The following is a 27,579-nucleotide window of genomic DNA, read 5'->3' on the forward strand; positions in this document are numbered from 1 at the left end:
GCAGAGGGTCAAAGGGGACGAGCAATTTGTCCAGTGAAAACTCTTTTATTATAAATGATCATCCTGCTTGGTCTGGCAGAGTCCCGGGCTGGAAGGGGTCTGAAAGACCTTTGGGTTCCTTTTTCTCCTGAGGGCGATGGCACGCACCCCCTGGGAAGAATTTGAATCTGCCTGTCCATCTGAGAAGAGGTTGGGGCGGGAGGGGCGGCAGTACCTGACTCTCGGGATCTTCCTAGTGCTTTTTTGGATCAACTTGTCAGAGCCTTTTCATGGCCACCACCTCACTGCACCTCCCAAGGGCAGAGAGGCCTTTACAGATGAAGAAAGTAAAGCCCACAGATGGGACAGAACTGTCCAAGGTCACAGGGCCCATCAACCTGAGCCAGTGTTGGAACCCAGGCCTCTGGCTCCAGCCAGGCTGTTTCCACCCTGCATATTCTGAACTCCCACCACATCCCCAGGAAGCTCTGTCTGAGGTTTGGTCTCTGATGAGGAGCTGGCCTATGCACCCATAACATTCACATCTTGTCTCCCATGCACTAGGGCTGTCCTCTGAGCGCACCGTATTCAGCCAGAAGGTAGGGAACTGGGCATGGAGGGAAGGCAGCGGGCCGGGGGGTGGGTGGGGGTGTCCTGATCACCCACAGCCCAGGCCGGGACAGCTGGACCCAGTGATAATCCTCGGGCTGTATTTAGGCCACTGCCCTGGATTCCTCCTTCACCCTCAGATACTGTCCCTGGTTTGTTTAAAAAAAGCAGCGGATTGGATAGTTGGAGCAATTCTACTTTCCAGCCCCAAATGTCCACTGCCGTTAGTCGTGTGCCTCATGGTTACGAGTCCTGTCCACACTCTATCTTGTTTGAGTCTCACAGTAGGTCCGTAAAGCACAGCGGACCCCCTTCTTCTACAGACAAGGTGACTGAGTCTGTGAGAAGTTACAAGCTCTACCCACAACAACACAATTCCAAAAGTACATCTGCACCCAAGACCTGTTTTTTCTCCATACTTCTCCATCTACTAGGGAAGGTGAAATCAAGGTCCCTGATGGGCAACATTTGTGTGTGTGTCTACGTGTGTATACACGTATGCAGCAAGGGAAGGAAGCGGGTGGGAAGAGGCTGGTGGTCTGGACAGTTGGTGATTGAGGGGGAAACGGCTTTTCCTATCTCTGACTGGGATGCTCGCCCAGCCCACCCTTGGGTGGCAGATCACACATGTGGGTCTCATGTACCAGAGAGGCCTGCACTCATTTCAGGAGGGCCCTTCCCAGTGCCCAGCCTCTCAGGCTCCTGTGGCAGGCCTGGGAATTGTCGGATTCCCCAGTACCCAAGCCAGGCCCCACCCCTAGTGCCTGGACTCCAGAGTGAGTAAATGTTCCACTGAGAAAGGAGAGAGAACAAAGGGATGGGCCTGGCCTGCCAAGCGCCCCAGCCCAACCTCCCAGGCTCCCACCCCAGGGCCCCACCTCACAGGGCCTGAGGTCACTCTGAGCCTTTCATCTCATCAGAGAGAAGCACACTGGCTCTCCCAGCCCTGCCTCCCAAGAGAAAAACGGGGCTGACTGGGGCCTCCCCAAATGGGGCTGGGGACTTCAGATCTTACTCACCCAGGGTTGTAGGTAGGGCCACTCCGTCCATTCAGCAGAGTTCAGACAGCCGGCCTCCTGCCTCACCACCCCAGCCTGCCCTGAAATCTGTGCCGTGCCTGGCTCTGTGCTGGGACATCACACACACATCATCTCACTTAATCCTCAAAGTCATCCTCATTTACAACTGGGGAGCAGAGGATCAAAGGGGTCACACAGCTGATGAAGGGCAGTGGTGTCTCAACTGCCAGCACTTACTCCCCCACCCCCAGAGGGGGGGTCCCCGACTCCCGCTGCAGAGTCAAAGCTGGGAGGGCAGTCTGGCAGCTGGCACACTCCCTGCATTTTCAAGCATCATTAGATCTTTTTCTGACAACTTCATCAGTTAGCAGGGCTCAGAATTGGCAAAAATCCTTATTTAGACATTTAGCCAAAGAATTAAGAAGTGGTTCATTTCAGAAAAAGCTCAGTGATGTAGGACACGGTCTCTGCTCTGGCTGCAGCAGTCCGCAGCAGAGAGACGGGATCTGGCCTCCAGCCTTGGCTGCACCAGACACCAGCAGCCTCGGGCATGTCACTGCTCTTCTCGGGGCCTCAGTTTCCTTATCTTCCAAGTGGATGTGTAATGCCTCCCACACAGGTAGTTAGGAAAGCCTGGATGGTGGGGGAGAGCTCTGGGTTCCAGTTTTAGCTTTTCCCTCCTGGGTCTGGCCTTGGGCCAATTCCTTCCTTCTTGGCCTCAACTTTCTATCTAGACTCCAGCACATGACCTGCGGCTCTAAGCTGGGGGCAGTGGGGGTGGAGGGAGCCTGTGGGATGACCAAGGGCAGCCCCTCCCCCAGTGATACTATACCTGCAGTGGCCTCTGATTGGTGCCTCTAGAAAGGGGCAGTTCGTAACCCTCCCCCTGCTCGCCTGTGTGCAGTTTGCTTAGGCGTGGTTCACATTGTTGCTGGGGGCAAGTGAGCGAGCAGAACTAGAAAGTGGTCTGGTTTTCATCTGCACAGAGTCTGACCGTCCCCCTGCCACCTCACAAGTTGCATCTTATGGGACCCTCTCCCTGATTCTGGGAAGTCACTATTGTTACTGCATGCAGTTCAAAGCAGAATCAGACCAGGACCATTGACCACAGTCCTGCTTGCCTCACTTATCACACCTCTTGCTTCTGAGGGGTATTCCTCATCAGGTCACACCCACTCAGACCTGTAATTGGTTCTGTCAATGATCCTACTTTTTCTCAAATTTCCCAAGAGCAGTTGCCCTTGTGGAGGGAGAGGGGGCTCTCGAACTAGGTGGTCCTGAGTCTGAATGCTTCAAGGCAAGTCGCTTAACTTGGAGCCTCGACTTCCTCACCCTGGAGATGGGAAGGCCATTAGGAGGACATCGAGGCATCAGGATTCAATGAGACGTGCCCTGCCCTCCTTCCCCGCATTGGATACACACATCATCTCATTGCTTCTGCCCATGAGCGGTACCTGGCAGTCAAGGCACAAAGGACCAGCCCATGGTGGGATGAGGAAGTGGGGGCTCTGGCAGGTGGAAGGACTGGCCATTGGTGGAGTCAGCAGTGACTGGGCTGGCACTGGGTGCCATGCGTGCACTGGCTCTGCTGGGCTCTACCCACTTGGAAAAGCGTTCACGTGGCCAAGGTGAGAAGTGAATCCGGGCCTCCTTCCAGAGGTGGGGCCTCCTCCTTCCTGGCTGCAGATGACACCGAGGGGATCACTGAAAAGTACAGCTCGCAACCAAATTCCCTGGCGGCACAGAGGGAACGGGCTGCAGAGGGCTTGGGGACATGCTTGCCCAGCACCCTGGTCCCAGTCCTGTGCTCTCAGAGTATAAGATAAACAAACCCCATCTCGGCTTTTCAAGAGTCCTGGTCCCCAGGGCCCTTCTCAGCCTGTTGGCTTGAGGCTTTATTCCACTCATGTCTTTTCTGATAACTTCATTTGTGCCCCCAGAGACCTCAGGCTTGTTTAAAAATAGAAAAATAAACAACATTGTTCCTGAAGTGCCCCCTCCCCGCTTCGGGCCTCCTAATGAGGTGCTGGCTGGGCTGGCCGGGGCTCTGTTCCCAGGATTTTCGACCCTCTGCAGGCCTCGGGCCTCTGCTGTCTCCTCCGGCACAAGACGCCCCGTGGCTCAGAAGGGCTTCCCGGTGGCATGGCTGCAGGGAGGTCTTGTGCCGCCTGCTTGGAGATCCAGGCCACCACAGCTCACACAGCTGGGGTGTAGGGACGCGTTCACCCAGGCAGAAAGCCAGGCCAGGCCCCACTCAGGCCCAACCACAGAAGGCGGCCCTGCAAGGGACCTTCCCTCCTCTTAGCGCTGGCCTCAGCCCCTAACAGAACACAGACCCCTTCCGTGTGCTGGGCACTGGGTGAGGCACCCAGGATGCAGCCGCTCAGATCTCTCAGGCTCATTGGGCTTGTTGTTCAAAGTCCTGGGCTGGAGTTTGCATTTTGTGTTCGACCTCAGTTTTCCCACCTGCAGAATGGACCTAATGATAGCAGCCCTGCCTATCTCAGAGGGTTTGGACGCAGCCTGCGTGAGAGGATGGCTGTGAAAACGTTCAAATGCTCCAGGCAGGTGGGTGGGATTTCAGGCAGCATTCAGAGAGGACTAGCATCGGGAGGCAAGGAGTAGCTGTGCCCCCTTGAGCAGTGGGACCTTTTAGTGGGGTCTTTTAGAACGAGCATCAACCTCACACCAAGGGGTTAGAGGGATGGGGGCAGGGTCTCTGGATAGCCACCAGGACGGTAGGGACCCAAAGCCACACCACTGGGAAGGTGGCTAAGAAATGGCACTCTACCTGAGGAAGGACTTGGGATGACGTGACCCTCTTTACATATTTGCTAGGGGTGGGGGAGGAACTGGATGGGCTCTGGGTAGCGCTAATGTGAGTGGGAGAAGTGACCCTGCGGGGTGGGCTTCAGTTGGCCCTCAGGCTAAAAATTCCTAAATAGATCACACTCTCAGAAGCAAGACTAGGCCCATTCAGGACCGAGCAAGCTCCCTGTCCCTGGAGGCCTCCCAGCACAAGCCACTGGAATGCAGTGCAGGGAAATCAGGCTTCAGGTCGGGCGCCCACTTGCCCAGGAAGTTGAAGCAGAGATGCTGAAAGTTCCTGCAACCTGAGCTCTGGCAAGGCTCTGGGAGAGGAGTCACCCACTTCCCTCTTTTGGCCTGAGGCCAAATGCCAGAGGCAGTGCTCCCAGTATATTGAGGGGAACTGAAGCCATGTCTCAGGCAGCAGAAAAGGTGATGATCAGAAACAGGTTCTCTCTGGAGATGGTTGGAGGCACCTACTCATCTTGCCCCTGGCCCCTGCTGATCCAGAGCCCCTCCCTTGCCCCAGGGCTCCAGCAGGCCCCTCAGAAGGGTGGTCAGGGAGAACAGTTGGCGGGGCAGCTCTGGATCGACACCCAGGTCCTTGTCTGCACAAGCAGTGCCTTGCCTGGCCAGCTGCTTCTGCTTGTTCTCTCCCAGGCAAAGGGCCTCCTGGAATAGGGAGACTTACCTGGGAGAGGGGAGGCTGCCCAACAGGGCCAGGCAGCTGAGATGGCCCGGTCTCCATTCTCAAATGCCATCCTCCTTAGAAAGGCCTCTGCGCCAGCAGGGACCCTGGGGAGAAGAGAGGCCAGGACCACTGTGCTTTCCCAGGCACACTAACTGACGGCAGCACAAGCAAGCCGACAAGCTCTTAAAACCTGGTAGAATTATCAGGAAAAATGGGAGCTGCTCACTACTTGCTAGTTAACCATCTGATGGCTACATATTCTGGAATGTATCTTGAAAGGTACAGGCAGAGACCATGAGATGGCCTGGGGCCTTCTTCCACTGAACTTCCATTCTCCAGGAGCATTTCCTGCCAAGCCTTGCTTGCAGGAGAAGGAGCCCACTGCAGAGTCCAGCTCTGCCTGGGGTCCAGTCCTTGTCCTGCAGAGAGCAAAGCCGCAAAGAGAAGTAAAAGCTATTGCTTCCAATCCCTTAGGAATAAAAATTTGTTTGCTTGCTTAGCAAATTGTCTCTGGAACGTATTTTCTTTTTTAACTTGCTTTTTACTTATTGTTAAAATACTATGTCAGCCTTAAAAACACATTTTCTAAAAAGTAACTTTTTAGCATCCTATCAGAAGTTGTCATTTTCTATTTTCTTTTGCCACCTTTCCCCTCAGGCACACTTGATTTTACATCACTGTAGGCAAACAGAGATAAAATTTTATTTTGTGCCTTTTTTTCCATTAGGCATAAATGTTTTTCGTGTTGCTATGTAGTCTGTGTCAATAACATTTTAATGGTTGCATAATTGCATTCGGTTCTGATTTACTAAACGATCCCTCATGGTAGGACGTTAACATTGTTTCCAGGTCTGGATATATATATTTTTTGCTACTATAAATAATTTTTCAGTCAACATCCCCACGTATTATTTTCCTTGTTTTGAAAAATTATTTTCCTAGCTTAGATTTCCAGGTTCTTCTTGGAAGCATTAGATAGGACCATCCACTGTGGGAATTGGAACCATGCAACCACTAAAATGATGATTATATTGACTATGTAGCAACATGGGAAAACATTTATGTCTCATGGGGCCGGGTCAGGGTGGGGTGTGGGCGGGGAGAAGCACAAAATAAAAAAAGTGGGTTAAATATCCTTAACCCAAGTCAATCATAAAAGATAGAGCCCTGTGGCATGTCACTAGAGAATTCTCTCCAAGTTGACATAGGTGCGTAAAGGTCCCTTTGCCTGTGGTTCTTCAGTAGGCACTTATGTGTGTGCTGTTGTTCAACCCACGTTCTCCATCCTCCGTGAGGGCATTGTGTGAGCACTTCTCGGATGTGCCGTGCGGCTGGGGCTGCAGACCTCCATACTCTTCCTATGACCCAGCATCGTCTCAGCCAGTCACCCCTCCCCCCAAATGCCCAAATTTGAAGGACATTTTTCATCCCTTGTCTTGGCCCTTCTTGAGCCACATCATCAACAGACGTAAGCTCTCAGCCTGGACCCACCTGCTGACCCAGGAGCTTGACAGCTCCATGTGCATTTTTCCGTTTTGATGCAGCCTCTTCCTGGAACACACTCCACACAAAGAGCTCAGGTCAGAGGGTCAGACAGACCTGGGATCACATTCCTGGTCTTCCTCTTATTTGGTGAAGTTATTTAACCTTTTTGCTCCTTAATCTATACGATGAAGTTACCGAGATCCACTCTTTGGGTTGTTGGAAAGAACAAGTGGGCAACACACATGTGTGTGCCCGACACAGCACCTGATACGCAGTAACTCTTTTTAACAAGCCCCAGTTTTTCACCTTCCTGCCTGTCCGCTTGAACCCCAGGGAAAGGATGGGTAAGGCGTGGTTCCTGGAGGTCTGGCCAACAGTAGGTGCTTCATGGATGCCTGGGTGATGATGAGTCACGCCTGGCTGGCTGGGTCCTTAGCAGTCAAGTGCAGCCTGCTGGGGTTGGGACAATGCTCCCCGGATACAGGGGAAAGAGAAGAATAGGAAGTTGGGGTTTCAAAAGTCCGATAATCCAAAACATCAGGGACTGAAATAATGAAGGACTTTGAGTTGCTTTGGTTTGGACTTTTCTGTGTTAAAAGAGTCACTGGGCATCACAGGGAAAGAGAAAGCAGCATCTGTGGTTGATAGAGAGGCTGTGGTGTGAGCTCATCTCAGTTTACATCAGTTAATTCAAAGTGAGGGGCGAAACAGATCAACTGGTGTCTCTTAGATGTAGTGATAAAAGAGAAATTGTTGTCTTGACGCAAAGATACACATCTTACAGAGTTCACAGGGGAACATGTTCCCAGGGTGCCTGGGGTGAGTGTCCCCAAACAGCTGCAAAGCAGCCCCAACACTATCTGAGAAGCCCTCCTGCTTACAGACAGGAAGGCAGCTTATAAACAGCGGGCGGGACCAGGAGGACTTGGGGGAGGCGCGGCCCTGCTGCTCCGCTCCACTCCCCTCCCGTGAGAAGCCGAGTGGCCCCCGTTCTGGGCTCTTCCCTGAACTGCCCGCTGCCTGGTCTGCCTAGGGTGACCCCATCGCCTCAGTCACTCTTCCCTGCTTTGCGCAGACTGCCTTTAAATTACAGGTACAGATTGTGTTTTAACAGGTTTTTTATATTGGCCGTTTGGAACTTTGTTTGCATTTTCCACAGAAAAACCCTATAAACTGTTGTTAGGTTCCCAGCCTGAGCCACAGGCCGGTGCTCCTCATGGTGCAACAGTGTGAAAATTGAGAAAACTATCCTGTTGCCATCCTCTCGGAGCCCTCACGCACCTGGGGGCCTCCCAAAATCAAGTTGAAATGTCTGTGTGCTACCCTCCATCCGATTCTATGCCCTGTAAGTGTACAGAGCTTCCCCCATTCCTTTGTTCTTTTGGGGAGGGGTTGGGAGGGACAAGAGGGACTCATGTCTTCCTTCAGTCCCCTCTGCCTCCATCCTCTGCACATCTGCTTCACTTCAAATTTACCCAAACAAAATCCCCAGCCATTTTATACTGGTTTCCACAAAAACTCCACTCCTGCCAAGCACTGTATGAGTTTCAGTTGGCGCCGCTGAGGGCTGGGGAGGATGGGTCCCAGGAAGGGTCCCATCTTGAAGCCTTTGCATCCACTGCCTCTCTCTTCTTCCTCTTCCATCCAGCCTCCTCGGCCTCTGTCTCCTGAGGGCCTCCAGGCCCCCACTTCCCTCCTCAATTGGGCTGAGACAGCCACTCTCTCCATCCAGGTCCCCCACCCCCCGAGCCCATGGGTCTTCCCACCCACAGACCCTCCTCCCCAGATGCTCTTGAGTGTCAATAGCAATTCCCCCCTCCCCATTCTCCTAGTAATTCCATAAAACAGCAAAGCTGGAGGATTGAACCAGGGAGTCATTTCTTCAGCAAGAGCACTTTATTTGGTGCTCCGGGAGAAGTGGTTTTCATCAGAAGGTCTAAGGCAGTGAATGGAGACATTTCCTAAATAAATCTGGCAGAAATTGGAAGGGGCAAGTTAGAGGGAAAACGGTTAAAGGACAGGCTTGTAGGAGAGACAGTATGTCACAGGTGGAATTGACTATGAGCAATGAGAGAGAGTGAGAGACAGAGGGCCCCGCGTGGGTTGGGGGTGATGCAACTTGCCTGCCTTTGCAGGACCTGGCCGCGGTCTGTTGGGTTGGGGCATGGAGTGTGGAGGGAAGTTAGAGGGAGCAGAAGGAAGCTTTGTGAGGTGTCTCTGCAAACGCACGTTTTCAAGTTGAGCGTTTGCCTTGGGGAAAGGCTAGAGGTTGTCTGTACTGTACACCCCCTCCCTGTCTTTGCTGGCTGGGAGACTGTGTCCTGGAGAGGACGGTAAGGGATGGGAGAGGGAGGGTGGGCAGCGTCTGATGTCATGTCTCTGCCATTTGTTAGCACTGTGACTTTGACCAGGTTGTCACTGTGTGAAGTACCTGGGCAGTTTGCTAAGATACAGATCCCTGGGCCCTGCCCCCAGAGATGCTGACTCAGAAAGTCCACAGTGGGGTAAGGAGTGTGAATTTTGATTATAGCTCCCTGTGGGACTCAGACACATGGCCGGTGTGCTAGCTTCTCTGGGATACGATAGCCGCATCTGCAGAATGAGGTTATGCAGAGGTGGGCCCACAACACATTAGCCCCTTCTCACCCGTCTTCTCACCAGAGCTGATCCCTGAGTCCCCTTAAGATTTTACACGGAGGTGATGCCCCTGGCTGCAGTCAGCAGCTGCCCCTGAAGAAACGCTGAGCCACGGGCACTCATGGGAGCCCAAACTGACATTTCTCTGCCCATCAGCAGGCAGGGTGAGCTCCTGGCAACAAGTTGGCCCAGGTAATAACTTTCCTTGAGAGCTCAACTGACAGGTCTACCAGTGCCCTGGGAGTGCTGGTGATGCAAATGGGAGGGCAGTGCGGTTGGGGTGGATAGATTAGCAATGGTAGTTAAAGTTTCCGGGGGCCTGCCAGGATGAGATGTTTTGCAAGTATGGTCTCATTCGATCCTCGTAAAATGGCATGAGCAAAGTTATGATTCTGCCCATTGTACAGATGGAGAAAAGGAGAGGCTCAACCATCTGCCCAAGTTCACACACCTTGTTTTGTTGTTATTCTTGTTCCTCAGGAACTTGAATATTATTTAATGTGTTGTAAGACATGATAGAGTTGATCCCAAGCTGTTAAAATACTAATATACAAATGTGGATAGACACTTACCTGTGATATGAGTAAATTTTGCTTTTCCTGTAACAGATTTGATAAATAAGTGTGGGGACAACTGGTCTTTTGGGTTTCTCTCTCTCTCTTTTTTTTTTTTTTTTCTCTTTTGGCAAGTTACACTATTAAAAAATTGGGATCATATAAACCTCAAAAGCTACAAGATGCCAGAATCTTGTAGATGTCAAATAAAAAGTTATTATATTAACTTTTTAGAGTCAGTCTGACCCCAGGGCTTGGGCCCCTCTGACTCCCCGCCTCAGGCCTCTCACCATACACTGCCAGGCTCCCGGGCCACCCCGGAAGACTCAGGCCTGCAGTCCTCTGATCTCCTCTGTGCCAGCAGGTAGCTCTTCTGGAATGATCCTCAGGGCAGTGGCAGGTACCCCTAGAATCAGAGAAGAGACTGGTCTGGTGGATCTGAGCCAGGTTCAGGCCACGTGGTCCCATGAATGTTTAATAATCCTTAACATTTTTACTGCCTTTCTCCCCAATTTGTTCCATTAGCAATCCACTTCCAGCTGTTGACAGGACACATCCTTAGCTTGTCCCTGCCAACCCATCTGTCACCAGGAGACAGCTCCCTTACGGGCCTCTCTGTTTTTAGACTTCAGGAGGGTTGATTATCTACAACACTGAGACTGTCCCTTTCTTATAAACAACCAGTGGGAAGGCTGCCTCTGGGGCCTGGCCAACAGAGGGAGTGCATTCACCTAAGTGGATTCCTCATACCCCGTGCTCCCTGCCCACAACCTCCCTGAAATCACAATGCCAGGCTTCTCTCCACCTGGTGAAGATCACGCAGGCCAATCTGGGACTTTGAGTATTCAGGGTCCGGGTTAAGCCCCACTGTTGCCCTCCCCTACTTAACATTTTTATCCTTCCAGGTGACCCCTGGGCAGCCTGGAAGGGGAGGAGACAGCTGAGGGTGCAGGGGGCATGTGGAGAAGGCAAGGCCCCGCTCCCTTGCCTAGTTCCCTGGTCCCCGACCCACAGCATCTCCCACTGTCCCACCACATCTCTCCCTGCTTGATCTGGCCTTGGCTCCTGCTCTGTCTCTGTCTCCTGGCTGCCTTCTCCCTCCTGCCCCTTTGTCAGTCCTACCTCCCAGCAACACTAGCTCATCCTTCTCTTGTCCTTTCTCTTTGCTTGGACGTGATTCAGACACTTCTACCCTGCCTGTTTCTGCAGAGACTTCTGTAAGTGTCTAAGCTGAGTCTCGTGGAAGACAGCGGTGTCATCTTCATTGTTCTGGAGACCCCAGGACCTAGTTCAGTGCCTGGTGCACAGTAACTCACCTAAGCACTTGCTACAAGGGCTTGAAGTTCAGGCCATGAGTCCTGTGTCTTTCACCCCTAGCTGAGAAAGACACATCCTTTGGGTCTGCTGGTTTATTTTCTGAGCAACTGCCAACTGGCAGGGGCACGGGACTCAGGGTAATGCCTCAAACCTTGCCTGCTCTGTGTGTGTGGAAATGTGATTCTGGGAACTTTTCTTGGAAAAAAAATCGCATACTTAGCAGAGTCAGTAGCACTGTAGACAAAGCATCGCCTTAGGAGTCTGAGTCCTCCTTCTCTGGGCTCTAGTTTCTCCTCCTTGTAAAACATAATGGTAATGTCTATCCTGCCACCTGCCTGCAAGACAGTCAACCTAACCCATTGCCTTGCACACAGTAGGTGCTCACCTATGCTGGGGTTGAGAACTGACAGAACGACTCTAACTCAACACTGCCACCTTCTGGTGAAGGGTGACTCCATTCAGACCCAGAACAAGGAATTCCTCCACACAACTGGGTCGAGGGAAGAGAAGCCTTCAGTTCAGCCCAGAAGCTCATCCACGCGTGGCTTCCAAGTCAATACTCCTGGTGGCAGGAGCTCCATTTTTAAGGGGCAGCCACTTCCCAGGTGCAAGTAGTCCAGAAGTACAGGGTGAGAATGGGCTCCCATCCGCCAGCTAATAGACCTGGAATTCCTGACTCACTCTTTTTTCCCAGTGACCAACTCCCACCAATGGGTGAGGGATCTTTTTTCACTTAAATAAACACTTAAGTCGTTCCTTTTTAAATAAAAGCATTTAACGTGTTTAATTTTCCTGTACACACTGCTTTCACTGCAATACCACGAATTTTGATAGGTTGTGTTTTCATTTTTATTTAGTTCAAATTATTTTCTAATTTCCCTTGTGATCTCTTTGACTTTGAGGGTTTCCAAGATGTCTTTCTGTTATTGATTTCTAATTTAATTTTGTTGTGGTCAGGGCACACTTTGTGTGATTTAAATCCTCTTAAATTTATTGACTTGCTTTAAAACACAGAACATGGTCTATCTTGGTAAATGTTCCAAACGCAATTGAAAAAAGAATGTGTATCTATTATGTTGGGTGAAGTGCTCTCTCAAATGTCAAGGAAGTCAGGTTGGCTGATATTCTATTATATCCTTAATGATTGTTTTTGTTTATTGTTATAGCCATTATTGACAGAGAGATGCTGAAATCCACATTATGTATGTGGATACTGAATGGTATAAAATGAGAAAAAAAGTTACTTAATATTTACTCACATGTTTATCACCTCTGGTGTCATCATTTCTTTGTGTAGATCCAAGTTTCCTTATGGTATTTTGCTTCTCCCTGAAGGACTTCTTTAAATATTTTCTGTAGCTCTGGTCTGCTGCTGCTGAATTCTCTCAGCTTTTGTATGTCTGGGGGCAACACGTCTTTTGCCTTTATGTTTGAAAGATATTTCTGCTGGGTATAAAATGATTGGATGAGAGCCTTTATTCTTTCTCTCTGAGAGTTTAAGGTATCACTCCATGTCTTTTGGCTTGCTTAGTTTCTGACAACAAATCTAGTGTCATTTTTATCTTTGTCCCTCTTATATGGATGTGTCCCCCCCCACCAACCCCCAAATATATTTCTCCTTATTCCTGTTTTTTTTGCAATTTGCTTATGCTGTGTTGTGATGTGGTTTTCTTCAAGTTTCTTCTGCTTGGGCTCTCTTGAGCTTCTTGAGTCTATAGATTTATCATTTATCCTCAGACTTCTCTTTACTGTCTTGAACAGATGTGTATTTATAATTGTTATTTTAATGTTTCCACCTGCTTATTCTATCATTAGTATCATTTCTGGGTGTGTTTCTATTAATTGATTTTTCTGCAGGTTGTGGGTCTTATTTTTCTACTTTCTTGCATGACTGATAATTTTTCTATTGGAATACGAACATTGTAAATTTTATATTGCTGGGCACTTAATTTTGTTGGATTCATTAAAATATCATTGAGTTTTGTTCTTGGATGCAGTTTTGTTACTCAAAAAGAGTTTAATCCTCTTAAGGCTTGCTTTTAGGATTTATTAAGGCAAGTACTATATACCTTTCTTATGTAACCATGGTACACTTATCAAAACTAATAATAAATTAAAATTGGTGGAACACTACTAATGACATTACAAACTTTAGTTGGATTTCACTAGTTTTCTCATTTTTATCTTTTATCTGCTCCAGGATCCCACGTTGCATTTAGTCTTTCTGACCCCTTAGTCTCTTCCAATCTATGACAGTTTCTCAGTCTTGTCCTTCATGATTTTTTGGAGAGCACTGGCCAGGTATTTTTGTAGAACCTCCCTCAGTTTGGGTCTTCCAGATGTGTTCTCTTGCTTAGTTAGGCTGGGGTTATGGATCTGTGCAATCAATACCAGAGAGGTGAAGTACATGATAACAACATGACCAATTACTGGTGATGTTAACCTTCATCGCTTAGGTAAGGTGGTGTTTACAGGTTTCTCCACTAAAGTTACTTAGTGGAGAGAGCTATATGTGTATATGTGTATATACTAACCCATGTATACCACACACCAATATTTATTTCTCTATCTGTCTGTCTGTCTATCTATCTATCTATCTATCATCTAGAAACCCATGAGTTCCTAATGTCTCTCACTAATCCAGCACCGTATCTAGCCTACCCCTGTTGCTTATTTATAACTTTTATTGTGACAATAAGAAACTTGGCTCCTATAATCTGTTACTTGTTTACCTATTTGTTAAACCCTACTATCCTTGTATTTTCAGAATTGCTAACCCATGCCCCAGTGAAAAACAAATTTGCCAGCTACAGTACAGTGCTGGTTTATGGTTCTTTTCATCTTTAATCGTACAGTACCCGGTTGAAACACCATTCTTCAAGGCTACTTGGTCAGTTTCTCTTTCCCGAGTCCTTTCAGTGAGGTTTTATTATTCATTTGTATACAGTTATTTTTATTTGTCATGGTCTGCATCTCATCCTGGGATCACTAGCATCCTGGGTTTGTTAAATGTTTTAATTTTTTAATTTGCAACCAGTAAACTTCACTCACTGTGGTGTATGGTTTTAGGGGTTTAAACAAATGAATAGAGGTGTGGATTGGCCACCACAGTTCCACCGTAGGGAAATGTTTAGGAATCGTCCTAAACATTTCCTTGTGAGGTTCCTTTGTAGTTAATTCCTTCCTCCTGCCCCAACCACTGGCAACCACCTAGCTGTTTTCCATCCTTGTAATTTTGCATTTTCCAGAATGTCATACAAATGGGCTCATACAATATGTAGTCTTAGACCTGACTTCCTGACTTCCTTTACTTTGCAAAATACATTCAAGAATCATTCACATTGTTGCATGAATCTGTCTACAGCTGAGAAATATTCCACTACGTGGCTGTGTTCCATTGTTTATCCTTCACCTGTTGAAGTACATACTGATTGAAGTACATACATACTGTGGCTTGCCTTGTCATTCTCTTCATGATGTCTCTTGAACAATATAAATTCTCAGTTTTAATATATTCCAATTTATGAATTTTTTCTCATAATTAGTGCTTTTGTGTATTGTTAAAGAATGTTTGCCTCAAGGTTATGAAGGTGTTCCCTATGCTTTTGTCTGAAAATTTTATTATTGATTTTCCACATTGGATCAATCTTCAATCTTGGAATTGATTTTTGTATATGGTATGAGGTAGGAATCAAGACTTATTTCCTCCCTGTATGGAAATCCACTAAATCCAACGCCACTTATTGAAAAAACTCTCTCTTCCCCTATTTCATTGCAATGTGATCTTTGTCATAAATCAGGCAGCCATATCTGTATGAGTCTGATTCTGGAATTTCTATTCTGGCCATTGGTCTGTCTGTCTATCCTTGCACCAATACCGCACTGGATTGACTAGGAAAGCTTTAGCAAGTCCTTGGTATCTCACAGCATAAGTACTTCAGCCTTGTTCCTCTTCTTCAGGATTGTCTTGGCTGTTCTTGACCCTTTGAATCGGCATATAAAGTTTAGAATCAGCTTGTCAACTTCCACAAAAACATCAGCTGGAAGATTTTAACTAGAATCATGTTAATGCTGCAGATAAATTTGAAAATAATCAACATCTTAATAATATTGAGCCTTCCAATCCAAAAATATGGTATATCTGAGGGAAGTTTTTAAAGGCACTAAACCACAGAAGATTCTGTTACACCCTTCTCCCAGGACACGGGGTCTGCCCACCCAAACTTGCACAACTGTGAGGGGCCTTGCAGGCAGTGCTCTCCCAGTGAGAGTCTGCTCCAGTAACCTAAGGGCTCCGGTCAAGACCTTGGGGGGGGGGGGGCTGGCCTCTTGTGTACAGACACCTCCATCCACTCCCTTCCTTGACAGATGCTTTACATCTGTTTAAAAATTTAAAAATATGAACACTAGTCATATCATTTTAAAAAGAGTTGGTAGCAGGCAAAATGAGCAAAAATAAAGCATTATTCAAAAAAAAACCACAAAAAATTAAGAAAGTTTAATTAGCAATGAGAAATAGTAAATGAAATAACACTGTTTGATCTTTTTTGAAAAAATGAGATCCTAAAAATCAAACTACATCAATGATGTCATTATTGAGTCACTAGCATATTTTGGTGTGATTTTTTTCCCCCAGCAACTGTAAAAGGCTCTTTTTGACTACGCACTAGTTGGAGAAAGGGTGAGGAGATATTTTTAAACTAAGTCCAAATATTTTCCCTCTGACTTTCATCTTCAAATCAAATCTCTTGTTCAATAACTTTGAGAAGATCTTTTTCAAAAAACGTAGTTTTTGGCAGGGACTGCAATCTTTTTATTGTCAACAAACTGTAGTTTCTGCTTCCAAAAAAATCCCCAGCATTTGGAGTTTATTTTCACCTGCTTTAGTTTTGTCACGCCTCGATGGAGATTGCACTACGGTTACCTGTATAAACTTCTGTACTGATGTGTTTATGTGCCCTTGTTGGGAACATCTTCACACTAGGCTGAATGTTATTCTGGAAACGGAAGCGTTGCTTTGCCAATTGCCTTCTTCTTCCTCCTCTGGAGGATTGAAGACTTCTAAATGAGTGTGAAATTTTATGCAGACTGTAAATCTCTGGATAGGTCCCAAGTTTTATTGGTTCAGATTTCAGATTGTTAAAGTAGTAGCAACAAAAATCCAGAAAACAGTAAACTGAAACTGTGCTCTCCTGCCTCTTCCCAGCTGTTCTTCTGTCTGCTGGTGGCTGGGCGGGACCAGAGGACACTGGCTGAGCTGGCATATGGCTCAGGGTGGAGAGATGGGAGAGGCATGGAGGCAGCCTCCCCTGGGCCCTTAAAAGCTCTCCCTACAGCACCATCAGTGTCCCTCTGCACGGAGCTATCTGTGTGCCAAGGACACCTCTTTACAGTGGAAGTCTGTGCCCTGGGATCTCCTTCTGGGAAGCGATGGGCAGGGGACCTGGGCTAGAGGGGAGCTGCCATCGTTGAAACAGACAGGCTCAGGTCACTCTCCTGGCTGGTGCCCGCCAGGCCTCACAGAGAACTGTAGCCCCCGCCCTGACCTCCAGAGCCCGACAGGGCTGTGGTGACCCGACCCTAGCCCTGCGGCCAACGCCTGCCCTGCTCCTCACTCTGGTTCCTCCAACATTCCCAAGCCTGACGGCCCCATGTTGCCTTCCCCTTCCCTTCTGGGCTTCTTCCTCCTCCTGCCCCCGTCACCCTCTGGTACTTCTCACACTCATATAGACACTCATATCACTATGTCCCTAAGTCACTACATCCCTACATCACTTCGGCCCTACGTCGCTTCGGCCCTACGTCACTGCCCGCTGGACACAGAACTCTCATGGGCCCTGGGCCACTTTTTGACTTTAATCTGGACTCCGTTTTTGCACTTCATGTCAAAAAAAGTTTTTAACATCATACGCTTGACCTCATCACCACTTTGTCTTCGGGTATTTGTGTGGGACCAGGCACTACAGCAGGAGCAGTGCCACAGACTCAGAGGACCCGGGCCCTGGGCTGGCTCTCCCGCTCGCTGGCTGAATGACCTTGGGCAAGTCTCTCTCCTCCACCCAGGTCTCATTGCCACACCTGTGATGAGGGGGTTTGTCTGGATCAGAGATCTCCGGACTCTGTCGGTCATGCATCCACAGAAATAACAAAATCTGGAGTACATACCCATCATATACATACATTCACTTATAAACCCTAGACCTTTACTAATACATACACATGCAAAAGAAAAAATTAAGTCAAAGATTACATTCCATTTTTAAAAAATAAATTCTCCTTTATTTTATGTAAGAAAATTTCCTCCTCTCACAATTTCATTATTTGCTTATAATTAATAGCGATAGTGTCAGGGAAAGTCGTAGAACTGGATATGCTTCATTACTCTTTGAAATCTTGCTTTAACCCTTTGAGATAGAGCCATTTAGAGGTCTGGTTCTAGTTGAATTTGTGTTTAATGGCTGTCATAGTCGCTCCATAGAGAAGAGATGAATCATTGCCTTTATTAAATTGTGACGCTCATTTTCAATCCCATTCACCAATTAAAGGCTCTTAATTGAAATTAAAAGAGCTGTCTTCCCTTATGTCAGTCAGTGGCTCTTACAAGCTAATTGGAAAACATTGCATTTTTATATTTTTAACAAATGGACCCAAAATCCAATTTCATTTGGATCGTTTTCAAAGAGATTAGAAATATCTGTTTCTAATATTTCCATGGATGCAGATAGAAGCAGCTTTAAAGGTGACACCATGTGTTCTCAACCACAAAAACCTCATTTTCAAAACATTCTTTTTAAAACAAGAGTTTCTTTGGAAAAACAAGTGCTTTCTCACTCCTTGTTAAAACTTTACCTTGAAGAGTCAGAAGAATTGGAGTCTTTTGGTGGATATCTGTGAGATCGCCAACTGCCAACAGTCACTTGTCATCATCATGTTCAGCAAATTTGGAATGCTTGTCTTTTTGTACAAGAACAAATCCTCTTTAAATTTGATGGTTATTTTAAGTGCTCTGCCAAGAGATAACTAGCAAACCCCTATGTGTTTCAAAAGACTTCCATAGTCACTTTCCTTCTGATTCCAAATCACTTTATAAGTTTTACTGTATTTTGAACTCTTAAAAAAAATAACCACACCAATGCATCCTGCAGCTCCTCATGTACTTCTGGATGTAAGTTCTTGACCAGAGTAGCCAGCAGGAAATTCTGCAGGGAATAGATTCACATGCATCACCATCCCTGCACCCTTACCCAGAATCCTTTATCATCAGGAAGCAGCCACTTTATGAGTGATTGCACTCAGACAAATTTTCCCATAAATGGTGTCTTTATTAAGGGAGTAATGTACTGTTCGGTCCACATCACCTCTTTCCTTTCGTGGCTCACAAAACTTGTGGTTCTTCATATATTTCTTTATTGAAACTGAATCTGGGGAAAACCACATTAGAAACAGCTGTACTTTTCTTCAACTATGTAGCAAATTTCCCACAGTGTGAAATTTGTTCTGATGCATATTTGTGTGCACCTTCAGCAAGGTTGTCTCTGCATCTTCCAGCAGAATCTGTGGTCACCATGTTGTGTTCGTGTACTGTTCTTGCTACAAGCAAGTACCACACCAACAGCCCCCTTCTCAATCTCTATAAAACAAGGTGTGTGTGTGTGTGTGTGTGTGTGTGTGTGTGTGTGTGTGTGTGTGTGTGTGTGTGAATAACAGTCACGTGACACGGGTCTAATGGGGAGTGAATTGACTTCCTGGTAATCATTCCCCTCTCCTCCAACACTCCCAGCAAAACCAAGTAGTGGGGGCAGCCCCTCAGGAAGGGATGATGGGTATCTCATTCTCTGGTTGGATGGGTGCTTAGGCAGTGAGTTGCTGATCTGCCTTGCACCTGTCTGAGTGCAGGAAAAGAGAATTGGAGCTGGGACTCCTCATTATGTCTGACTGGATTCTCGTTGTTTCTGCCTCATAGAGAAGGATTCGCATTTTAAGCACGAGAGGTGTCTGCCCTGACATTTTCTTGTTCACTTGCATTTGCATTGTAAGCATTATCTTCAGTTGTGGTTTCCTTGCAGGAATCTTGTTAAGCCGCCTATCCATTTGTGAGAGTTTAATTTAGTTAAAATTTGGCAAAGTAATCTGTAAAGCCACTTAGCTAGTGCACGTGACCTGGAACACAGCACAGTAGACAGTTCTTATCAGGATTCATTCTGAGGCGAGCAAACCAAGCCTTTCCAGGGGATGTGGAGCTGGAAGGATGAAGGAAACAGGAGCTAGTTTGGAGATCCTAGCAGGGCAGCTGGGATTCTCCTGGACCCTGGCCACTCCTGAAACATACAGAAGTGTGTAGATGAGATTAACCCTGTCACCTGAGAATCTTATTTGCAATGCAGATTCCTAAGTGTATTGGCTTGCTAAGGCTGTTGTAACCAAGTACCACAACTCTGTAGATGAAACAGCAGAAATGTTTTGTCTCCTAGTTCTGGAGGCTGGAAGCCTGAGATCAGGGTGTCTGCAGGGTGGGTTCCCTCTGAGGGCTGTGAGGAAGAACCTTTTCCATGCCTCACCTAGATTCTGGTGGTTTGCTGACAATCTGTGGTGTTCCCTGGCTTGTAGATGTTTCACCCCAATCTCTGCCTTCATCTTCACATGGTGTTCTCCCTAAGCGTGTGTCTCTGGGTCCAAATTTCCCCTTTTATAAGGACACCAGTCATACTGATATGGGGCCCACCCCACTTCATAATGCCCTCATCTTCACTAATCACATCTACAATTACCCTATTTCCAAATGAGGTCACATTCTGCAGTCCTGGGGGTTAGTACTTCAACATATAAATTTGGAGGAGATGCAATTCAGCCTATAATGCTGGGCTACACCCTAGACCTTCTAAAACAGGATCTCTGAGAGTGGGAGTTACAATCTGTGTTTCTAACAAGGACCTCAGATAACTTATATGGTTATGTGAGGTGATTCAGAATGTCCTCCGTCCCACCTTAAATACATAGAACAATAAATTAAACCATAGATTTGATTGATTGATTGATTAATTGATTGCAGGGGAGGTAACTAAGCTTATTTGTTTATTTTTATTTTTTAACTTGTTTTTCTGTTTGTTTGTTTGTTTATTTATTCAGTGGAGGTACTGGGGATTGAACTCAGGACCTCAGGCATGCTAAGCACACACTCTACCTCTGAGCTATACTCTCCCACAACCATGGAGTTTTAAATGCAGCTGAGTTCAAAAGAAATGAAAGAGAAATTTTCATGGCCCCAAAACGGAGACATCAAGACCAGAGAGCGAAGCACTGGCTGGTACTGGGGCAGCCCTGAGGACTGTGAGGCAAGATCAGAGGCCTAGAGAGGATGGGGCTGGGGTTCAAATGCTCATGACGGAGGTGACGGGGCCATGTTTGCTATGGAAATAATCCTTTTGCATGAAGCCTGGAACCTCAAAGATAGACTTTGTCAGTGAAAGGGGACTAGAAAAATCAACTAAGATTTCTTTTAACTAATTAAAAATTAGAAAGATTGAGGAACTGCTGTGTGAATTCACAGAATCCAATAACTTTCTCAGCTGAGATGCATCTAAGGAAGTGGACTTTTGGTTGGTGAGGAGGGAAGGATCTGGGCTCATTTTGGAACACTGGAGCAAAGCTGGGATCAGGCAAGGCCTCCAGCAGGCAGGGTGAGTTTAGAACAGGCATAAGCTGGGCCGCTGAGCAGCTGTGGGCCAAGGAGTCCCAGTAGGTGTGGGTGGATTAGAGACAGAGAAAGCAGGAGGAGGAGGGTGCCAAAGATGAACCTGCTGCTTTTAAAGAATTCTAAGCTTGTTCTATGCCTTAAATTCCCCTTAGATCTGCCCATCCCCTCCAGCTCACAGCCTGCCCATTCCTGGGAGCTGGAGGGAGAGGAGGAAGGCGGCCTTGGTGAGCTGCCTCTGAGCTGGTTGACAAGTGGCTGGCGTGTTTGCTCGGAGCCTGGTGGCGCCAGCGTCAGAAAGGCCCTCTCATGAGTGACCCCAGCCAGGCCCAGTTTAGGGGGATCAAGGTTTCTAAAATCATGTGATCTTTACTTATTTACTCAAATTTGGGACTCAAATTTGAGAACTTGTTGGTTTAAAAATGAAAATTGCCTTTTACACCTAATTTATCAGTTATGCTAAATATAACTGTAATTTGTATTGAGAAAAAATGAAAATTGCTGTGCAAATGGTAACATCTGTAGTTATATAACAACTGATGGCTACCATTTGTTGGGTGTTTTTAAAACTTTTTAATTTTTATTTTGTTACTGAAGTATAGTCAGTTACAATGTATTAATGTCTGGTGTACAGCATAATGTTTCAATCATACTGTGCAACTTTAAACCTATCCTGTTTAATGCTCACAACAAACCTGTTGGGTCAATATAGTATTATCCCACCCTATCTTGTCAATGAGAAGTCTTAGACTCTGGAGATTATGTAAAATTTGTCTAAACTAAGATCACTCACTAGGAAATAGTGAAGCCAGGACTTATACCCAAGTCTGTTTGACTTCTACATCCATATGTTGACAGTGGCTAGCTCTGGAGAGTGGATTATAAAGAATTTTTATCCCATTCTTTATACTTTGGGGGAGGGTATTTTCCAAGTTTTATGTACAAAATTAATAAGCATAAAAAAGAATAGCACAAACAAAAAAAAATCAGCCCTTAGAAGGTACGTGCAGGAGGAAGTGACAGTGGGGAGAGTGATGCTAAGTGGGGCCCTTGTCCCGGGCACTCTCCATCATGTCCACAGTCCTGGCTCTTTGACCCAACATCTGCTCCAATATTTAGGTTGTTGCTCTTGCTTTCTTCTCAAACCCAGGACACTGTGCTTCTGACAGATGAGCGAGGCCCAGGGAGGCGTGAACCTGACATTGATAAGCCTCCTTCCCCTTTCTCCTCCTCCCCACCCACAGGTGAACCCTTTCAGAGACCGAATCTGCAGAGTGTTCTCCCACAACGATGTATTCTCCTTTGAGGATGTGCTGGGCATGGCATCTGTGTTCAGCGAGCAAGCCTGCCCCAGCCTGAAGATCGAGTACGCCTTCCGCATCTACGGTGGGTGTTGTGGGGGACTGAGTGGGGTTGGGGCAGCACCACAGAGCAAATGCCACACTTGGAATCCATCAACATCAGTGCATTGGTGCGATGGTGTTAATTGGGGTTTCCTTGAATATTTATGGGTGTTTTGCTTCTTAAAGACTGTAGTTTTTTAAAAAATGGTTGAGAACTACTGCTCCAATGGATTGATGCCCTCTCCTCCATGCCACGGGGTCATTGGTGTTGGTATTTCTTGGTAGTACTGTGGGCGGGCCAGAGAGAGAGAGAGAACTGTATCTGGGTATGAAGGAGTTATGCTTGTTTTGAAGAAGTTAAGAGATCTCAACACTGGAACTAACATCATCACTAAATGGCTGAGAAATCTTGGCCAAATCATTTCACTTTTCTGGGCCTGTTCCCTCATCTTTAAAATGAAGAGGTTGAGAGAGATCGTCTCTGAGGTCTTGTGACACTTTTTGCCTCTGATTTTGTCTGGGGAGCTGTACCCTCAGCTAAAGTTGGCTCTTCAGTATCCTTATAAACCCTTAGTACATCTGGGATCCTAGAATTCTCTAAAGGAAAGAAGCAAAGAAATCTTGAGAAGCCTTCAAACGGACCACGCACAAGGCTTTAAACTCATAATGACAACTCCGTGGCCCCAGAGGACTTGTACATTTAGGCTTGTATGGTTTAGCATCTCACCTGCCTTCCTTTCCTGCCAGCTCCACCCAACCCACTACACCATCTCCACATGGTGGACAGTATCTTATTCCTACCCCACCCAAGTGAATTTGGATAGAATGGAGTGGAGGAGGCTTAAGCTAGATGGACCTATGAGGGTTCAGTGTTCTCATTTGTAAAAAGGGCTTAACAATATTTTTGTATCCGATCTGTCCTCAGTCTTAGTATCCAGTAAACTCAAATGACATCACAGATTCCCCTGCAGAGAATAGCTGAGTAGGCTTCTGTCGTACTGTCACTTCCACAGATAGCAACTGTAAACTCTGAAACATAGGTATAAAAATCAACTACCTCATGGCAGGAGAAAGCTTCCAGGGGCAGAGAGCTGACACATGAAAAAAGGAAATGGTACTAGGAAAAAAAAAAAAAAGCCCACTTTAGTTTTTGACTTTTTTAGCCTGAATGTGGGCTTTAGTGAGTAGCATCATGGGACTGATAAAAACTCTGAACTCTTTCTGACTTGAAGAATTAGAGAGTTTTAGTACTTTCCCCCTGAAAAGTAAAAAGAAGGGAAAGTCCATGAAAGAAAGGCAAAGGGAAGGGGCCAAGTTTCGTGTATAAACTATGCACAAATCTCATTTTAACCTCTAAACTATATATACCAGGACAGACTCAAAACACTTCAGGTAAGGGTAAAAGAACCTAACTGGAAATTTGAGCTGCCACTGCATTTTAACAAGGTCCCTGTGACCTTGTTAAAATGCAGTTTAAGTCCAACCAATTGCCCACTAGAATAAAAAATACTCAGTACTCTTTGGAAGAATATAACAGAATCCAGAGTTTCCACATAAAGCATTTATAGTGTCTAAGATACAATCCAAAATTATTCAACATACAAAAATTTTCAAAGCAGTAAAATGATACATTTTCAAGAATGGGGACTGTCTCTGACATGACCCAGATGTTGGAATTAGCTGATAAGTATCTTCAAACAGTTATTATAACCACACCCAATGATGTAAAACAAAATATGCTCCTAATGAGTGAAAAGATAAGAATTCTAAGCAGAGAAGTAGAAACTATAAGAAAGAAATGGCAAATTCAGGGCCAGGCTGGGTGCTCTTTTCTTAGCCCAGGGTCTTCAGGTTCTAAGTAATAGGAACTTACCCACATAAAAGGCAACTCATGAAGAACAGCAGTATATTAATTTTCCATTGCTGTATAATAAGTCACTACTGATGTACTAGCTTTAGATGACATATATTTATAATCTCACAGTTTCTGTGGGTTAGGAGTCTGGTCAGCGCTTAGTCAATCCTCATCTTAGGGTCTCACAAGGCTGTATTCTCATCTGGAGAATGTTTGACAGGGGAGGGATCCACTTACAAGCTCACTCCAGTTGTTGGCAGAATTCATTTCCTTGTGTCTATAGAACTTAGAGTCCTGGCTTCTCACTGGCTATCAGCTGGAGGCTGCCCTCAAGTTTCCAGAGCATGACCCGTGCTCTTTGTCACATGGGCCTCCCAACATGGCCACTTGCTTCTTCAAAGACAGTAGGAGTCCCTTGAGCCAGTATGCTGGCAATGTAACATTTTGTAATAGGAAATGACATCCCATCACTGCTGCCAAATTCTATTGCTTAGAAGTCCCATCCCCACTAAAGGGGTGTGTGGCTTATTTGAAATGGTGAAGAGGTGCAGATCATGGGAGGAGGAGGGCACTGGAGTTTGTCCACCATGAGCAGTGCAGAACCCATGATAGAAGTGAAGCAGGCCTCCTGAGGGCCAGGATGCAGCTGGAAAGTGGTCAGGAATTGGGGTAGCTACTTTCTCCTGTTCCCTCTATGGCTGCCTCATCTCTCATCTCTGCTTCTTTCTGTGCACCTTCTCTTTCTGCAAATCAGATTTTTATGCTTCTGTGCCCATGGGTCAAAGATTGCTTCCCTGGCCTCCATGTGGCCTTCGGGCTTTACTCTGACTAACTAGCCACAAGCATCTTGTTTCTCACTTCCCCCTTCTCAGGAGATGGTGATTGGCTGAACCAAACCAGGGATCCAGCTGCCCCAGAGTTAGGTGACCAGCCTTGTCCAATCAACCACAACCAAGAAGAAGCAGAGTCACATAAACAAACATATCTCCAGAGGCCAACCACTGGGGGTGGGCAGGCTGCTCAGAGATGGTAGAGGGTACCAAAAGATGTTCCAAAAGATGTCTGCCTCAATTGTCTTTCCATGGTTCCTAGAGCTAAACAAACAAAATCCTTCAGGGAACCAGAGGGACAGAAAGTTCTCTTGCCCCTCAAGACACAAGAGCTTAATTGTGTTCAGCTCAGAAATGGGGGAAATGCATTCCCATCCAGAGAGGTCAGACAGAGTCAACAGATCAGATCAGTCAGACAGATCAAGGAGCAGACACTCCCTGTCCCCCACACTGTCCTTGTATCCTCCTCCTCCGCCCTCTCTCCAGGGACCCTTCCAGCATTTTCCTTCCTCCTTGAGCTCCAGTACAAAAAACAAAAAGCAGAGTGCCTTTATGCAAATAAGCCATGCAAATAGATGCCTAGGGACTCATAAACTCCAAGGCTTCATCAGATAGACTCAGGAAAATCTGAATTATCTTTGGGCTCAGAAGATTTGTTACCCCCCAGAGCTGTCAGCAGGGTTAAAGATGGGATGTGTGAATCTCTGAGCCTGGTGCCTGGCCATGGGGTGGCTGCTCTATCAATTGAGGTGGAAGTGATAGCAGTGAAGGAAGAAGAGGAGGAATAAAAAGAAAGAAAAGGTGAAGGAGAAGGAAAGGAGAAGGTGGTGGTGATGATGGTCATGGTGATTGTTTTTAGCAAAGTCTGAAGACCTACTCGATGTTCTAACCCCTTGTTACTCCAGTATGACTCACATACCAGCAGCATCAACATTGCCAGGAAGCTTGCTGGAAATGCAGCATCTCGGGCCTTAACCCCACTTACTGAATCAAATCTGCCTTTTAAACAAGACCCCAGATTGTTCCTCTGCACCTTAAAGTTAAAGAAATATGGCTCTAACCCACTGGTCCTCAAATGTAGCTGTACACTGGAATTACCTGGGGAGTTTTTAAGACCTATGGCTGCTTCGGCCCAGCTGCAGAGATCTGATGTAATGGTGTTGGATGTGCCCTGGTTGGTGGGCTTTTTCAAAGCTCCCCGGGTGATTCTAAAGTATAGCAAAATCTGAGAACAACTGTTCTCACCTTCTGTATCAGTTAGGATTGCATTTGGTTATGTGTAAGAGTGTCCCTGTTTAAAAAAAAAAAAATCCTGGATTCAGGAAGTCCAGAGCTGAGGTAATGGCTCCAGGAAGTAACCAAGGGCCCTGGCTCCTTCAGGCCTCCTAATTTCCCATCTTTAATGGGCCTGCTGTCCTCAGAATCACAAGATGTTTTCTGTGCTTACAGGCATCTCATCTTCATTCCAGGCAGGAAGAAAAAGGGATGGGAGAGGGGATAAAGACAAAATGGACATTCAAAGGCACAGATGAAGTCTTCTCCTTAACAAACTTTCTTGGGAGCACCACCCAGCAACTTTGGCCATGACTTCATTGGCCAGAACAACATCACACGGTCACGCATAGCTACAAGGAAGACTGGAAAGCTGAGTGTTTTAAGTCGAACGTGGTGTCCTCGTGAACAAGAATTGCAATTCTGTCAGGAGGAGGGAAGGAGTGACTGGTTCTCAGTCAAGTCCAGCAGGCCAGCCACACTACGCAGAACATACCTCCCGGGCTCCATTTTCTGCTTTGAGGGACCCTCCTGGCCTACAACTGATTGATCCCCCTCTCTCAGTACCTCTGGGGAGACTTTCTACCTGTCAGAGACCAGCATCCCAGCATGGTCTTCCTGCCCCCGTCAGCGAGGCTCCCACTAGATGTGAATTACCCTTGGGCAGGGGCCAGAGTGCCATGGGCAGATCTTCCCACACCTGTCCAGGATCTGACACAGGGATGCTAGCGGCTGGGAGAAGTGAGGGAGGCAACCGCGGTTCTTGTGGGAACAGTGGTCAAAGCCTGCCCTACCTCACTTAATCAAATGGGCTAGTTTTTGTGAAAGTACTTTGTCAATTGCAAGGAGTAACATGACGGAGAGGTTAGATGATGATGGTCAGAGGGTTTTGGGGGGACCCGAAGGCTGAGCCTTCATTCCACTAGCTCTCTAATCTCCCTCGCTGGTGGGAAACAGCAAGAGGATGACCCCCTCTCTCCACAGAGTGGCCCAAGGATGCATGTCATGAGGCTGTTGAGGCCACATGGGCTGGCCAGTAGCCCAGAGCTCCCAGCCCCCAGCTCTTTTCCCAAGCTACTCTGCCCTTGCACCCCCAAAGGAGGGGAACTGTCCAGGACTACATTTTACTCCAGCAATTTATTCTGTTTTCAGATGGCTTGGGACCAAATCCATGTCTCTTTGCTGCAGTTTCTGCATGTGGGAGCTGGGCCAGCAGGACGCCTGGGGACACTGCGGGGTCTCCGGGAGAGGCTGCAGAGCTTCTCACCAACAGAGCAATGTCACTGTGGGGACCCACTCCGTCCAGCCCCAGTGTTGCCCGTCTGCCCCCTCCACCTGCTCTGAGCCGTTATCTATGGTGTGGCACAGCAGAGCTGGGCAGGGAGAGCCTGGATGAACATTTTGGGCTTTAGCCTCCAGTCCCTGTGGCCAATAAACATTCAGCCAGGGGAGGGCCACCTGCTTCAGGAGAGAGGTGCTTAGTTGCACC

The 27,579-nt window shown here is 47.0% G+C and overlaps 1 protein-coding gene across 1 annotated transcript in view; it reads left to right on the forward strand.

Moving 5' to 3' along the window:
* Positions 1–27,579, forward strand: part of CIB4 (calcium and integrin binding family member 4) — a 49,380-nt gene that overhangs the window by 16,171 nt on the left and 5,630 nt on the right. Inside the window, exon 4 of the mRNA XM_064494669.1 lies at positions 22,035–22,176. Within this exon, the coding sequence (XP_064350739.1) occupies positions 22,035–22,176 (142 nt within the window). The remainder of the gene's footprint in view (positions 1–22,034; positions 22,177–27,579) is intronic.

Source organism: Camelus dromedarius, chromosome 15 (genome assembly GCF_036321535.1).
Source record: "Camelus dromedarius isolate mCamDro1 chromosome 15, mCamDro1.pat, whole genome shotgun sequence".
In the NCBI taxonomy this organism is placed as follows: domain Eukaryota; kingdom Metazoa; phylum Chordata; class Mammalia; order Artiodactyla; family Camelidae; genus Camelus; species Camelus dromedarius.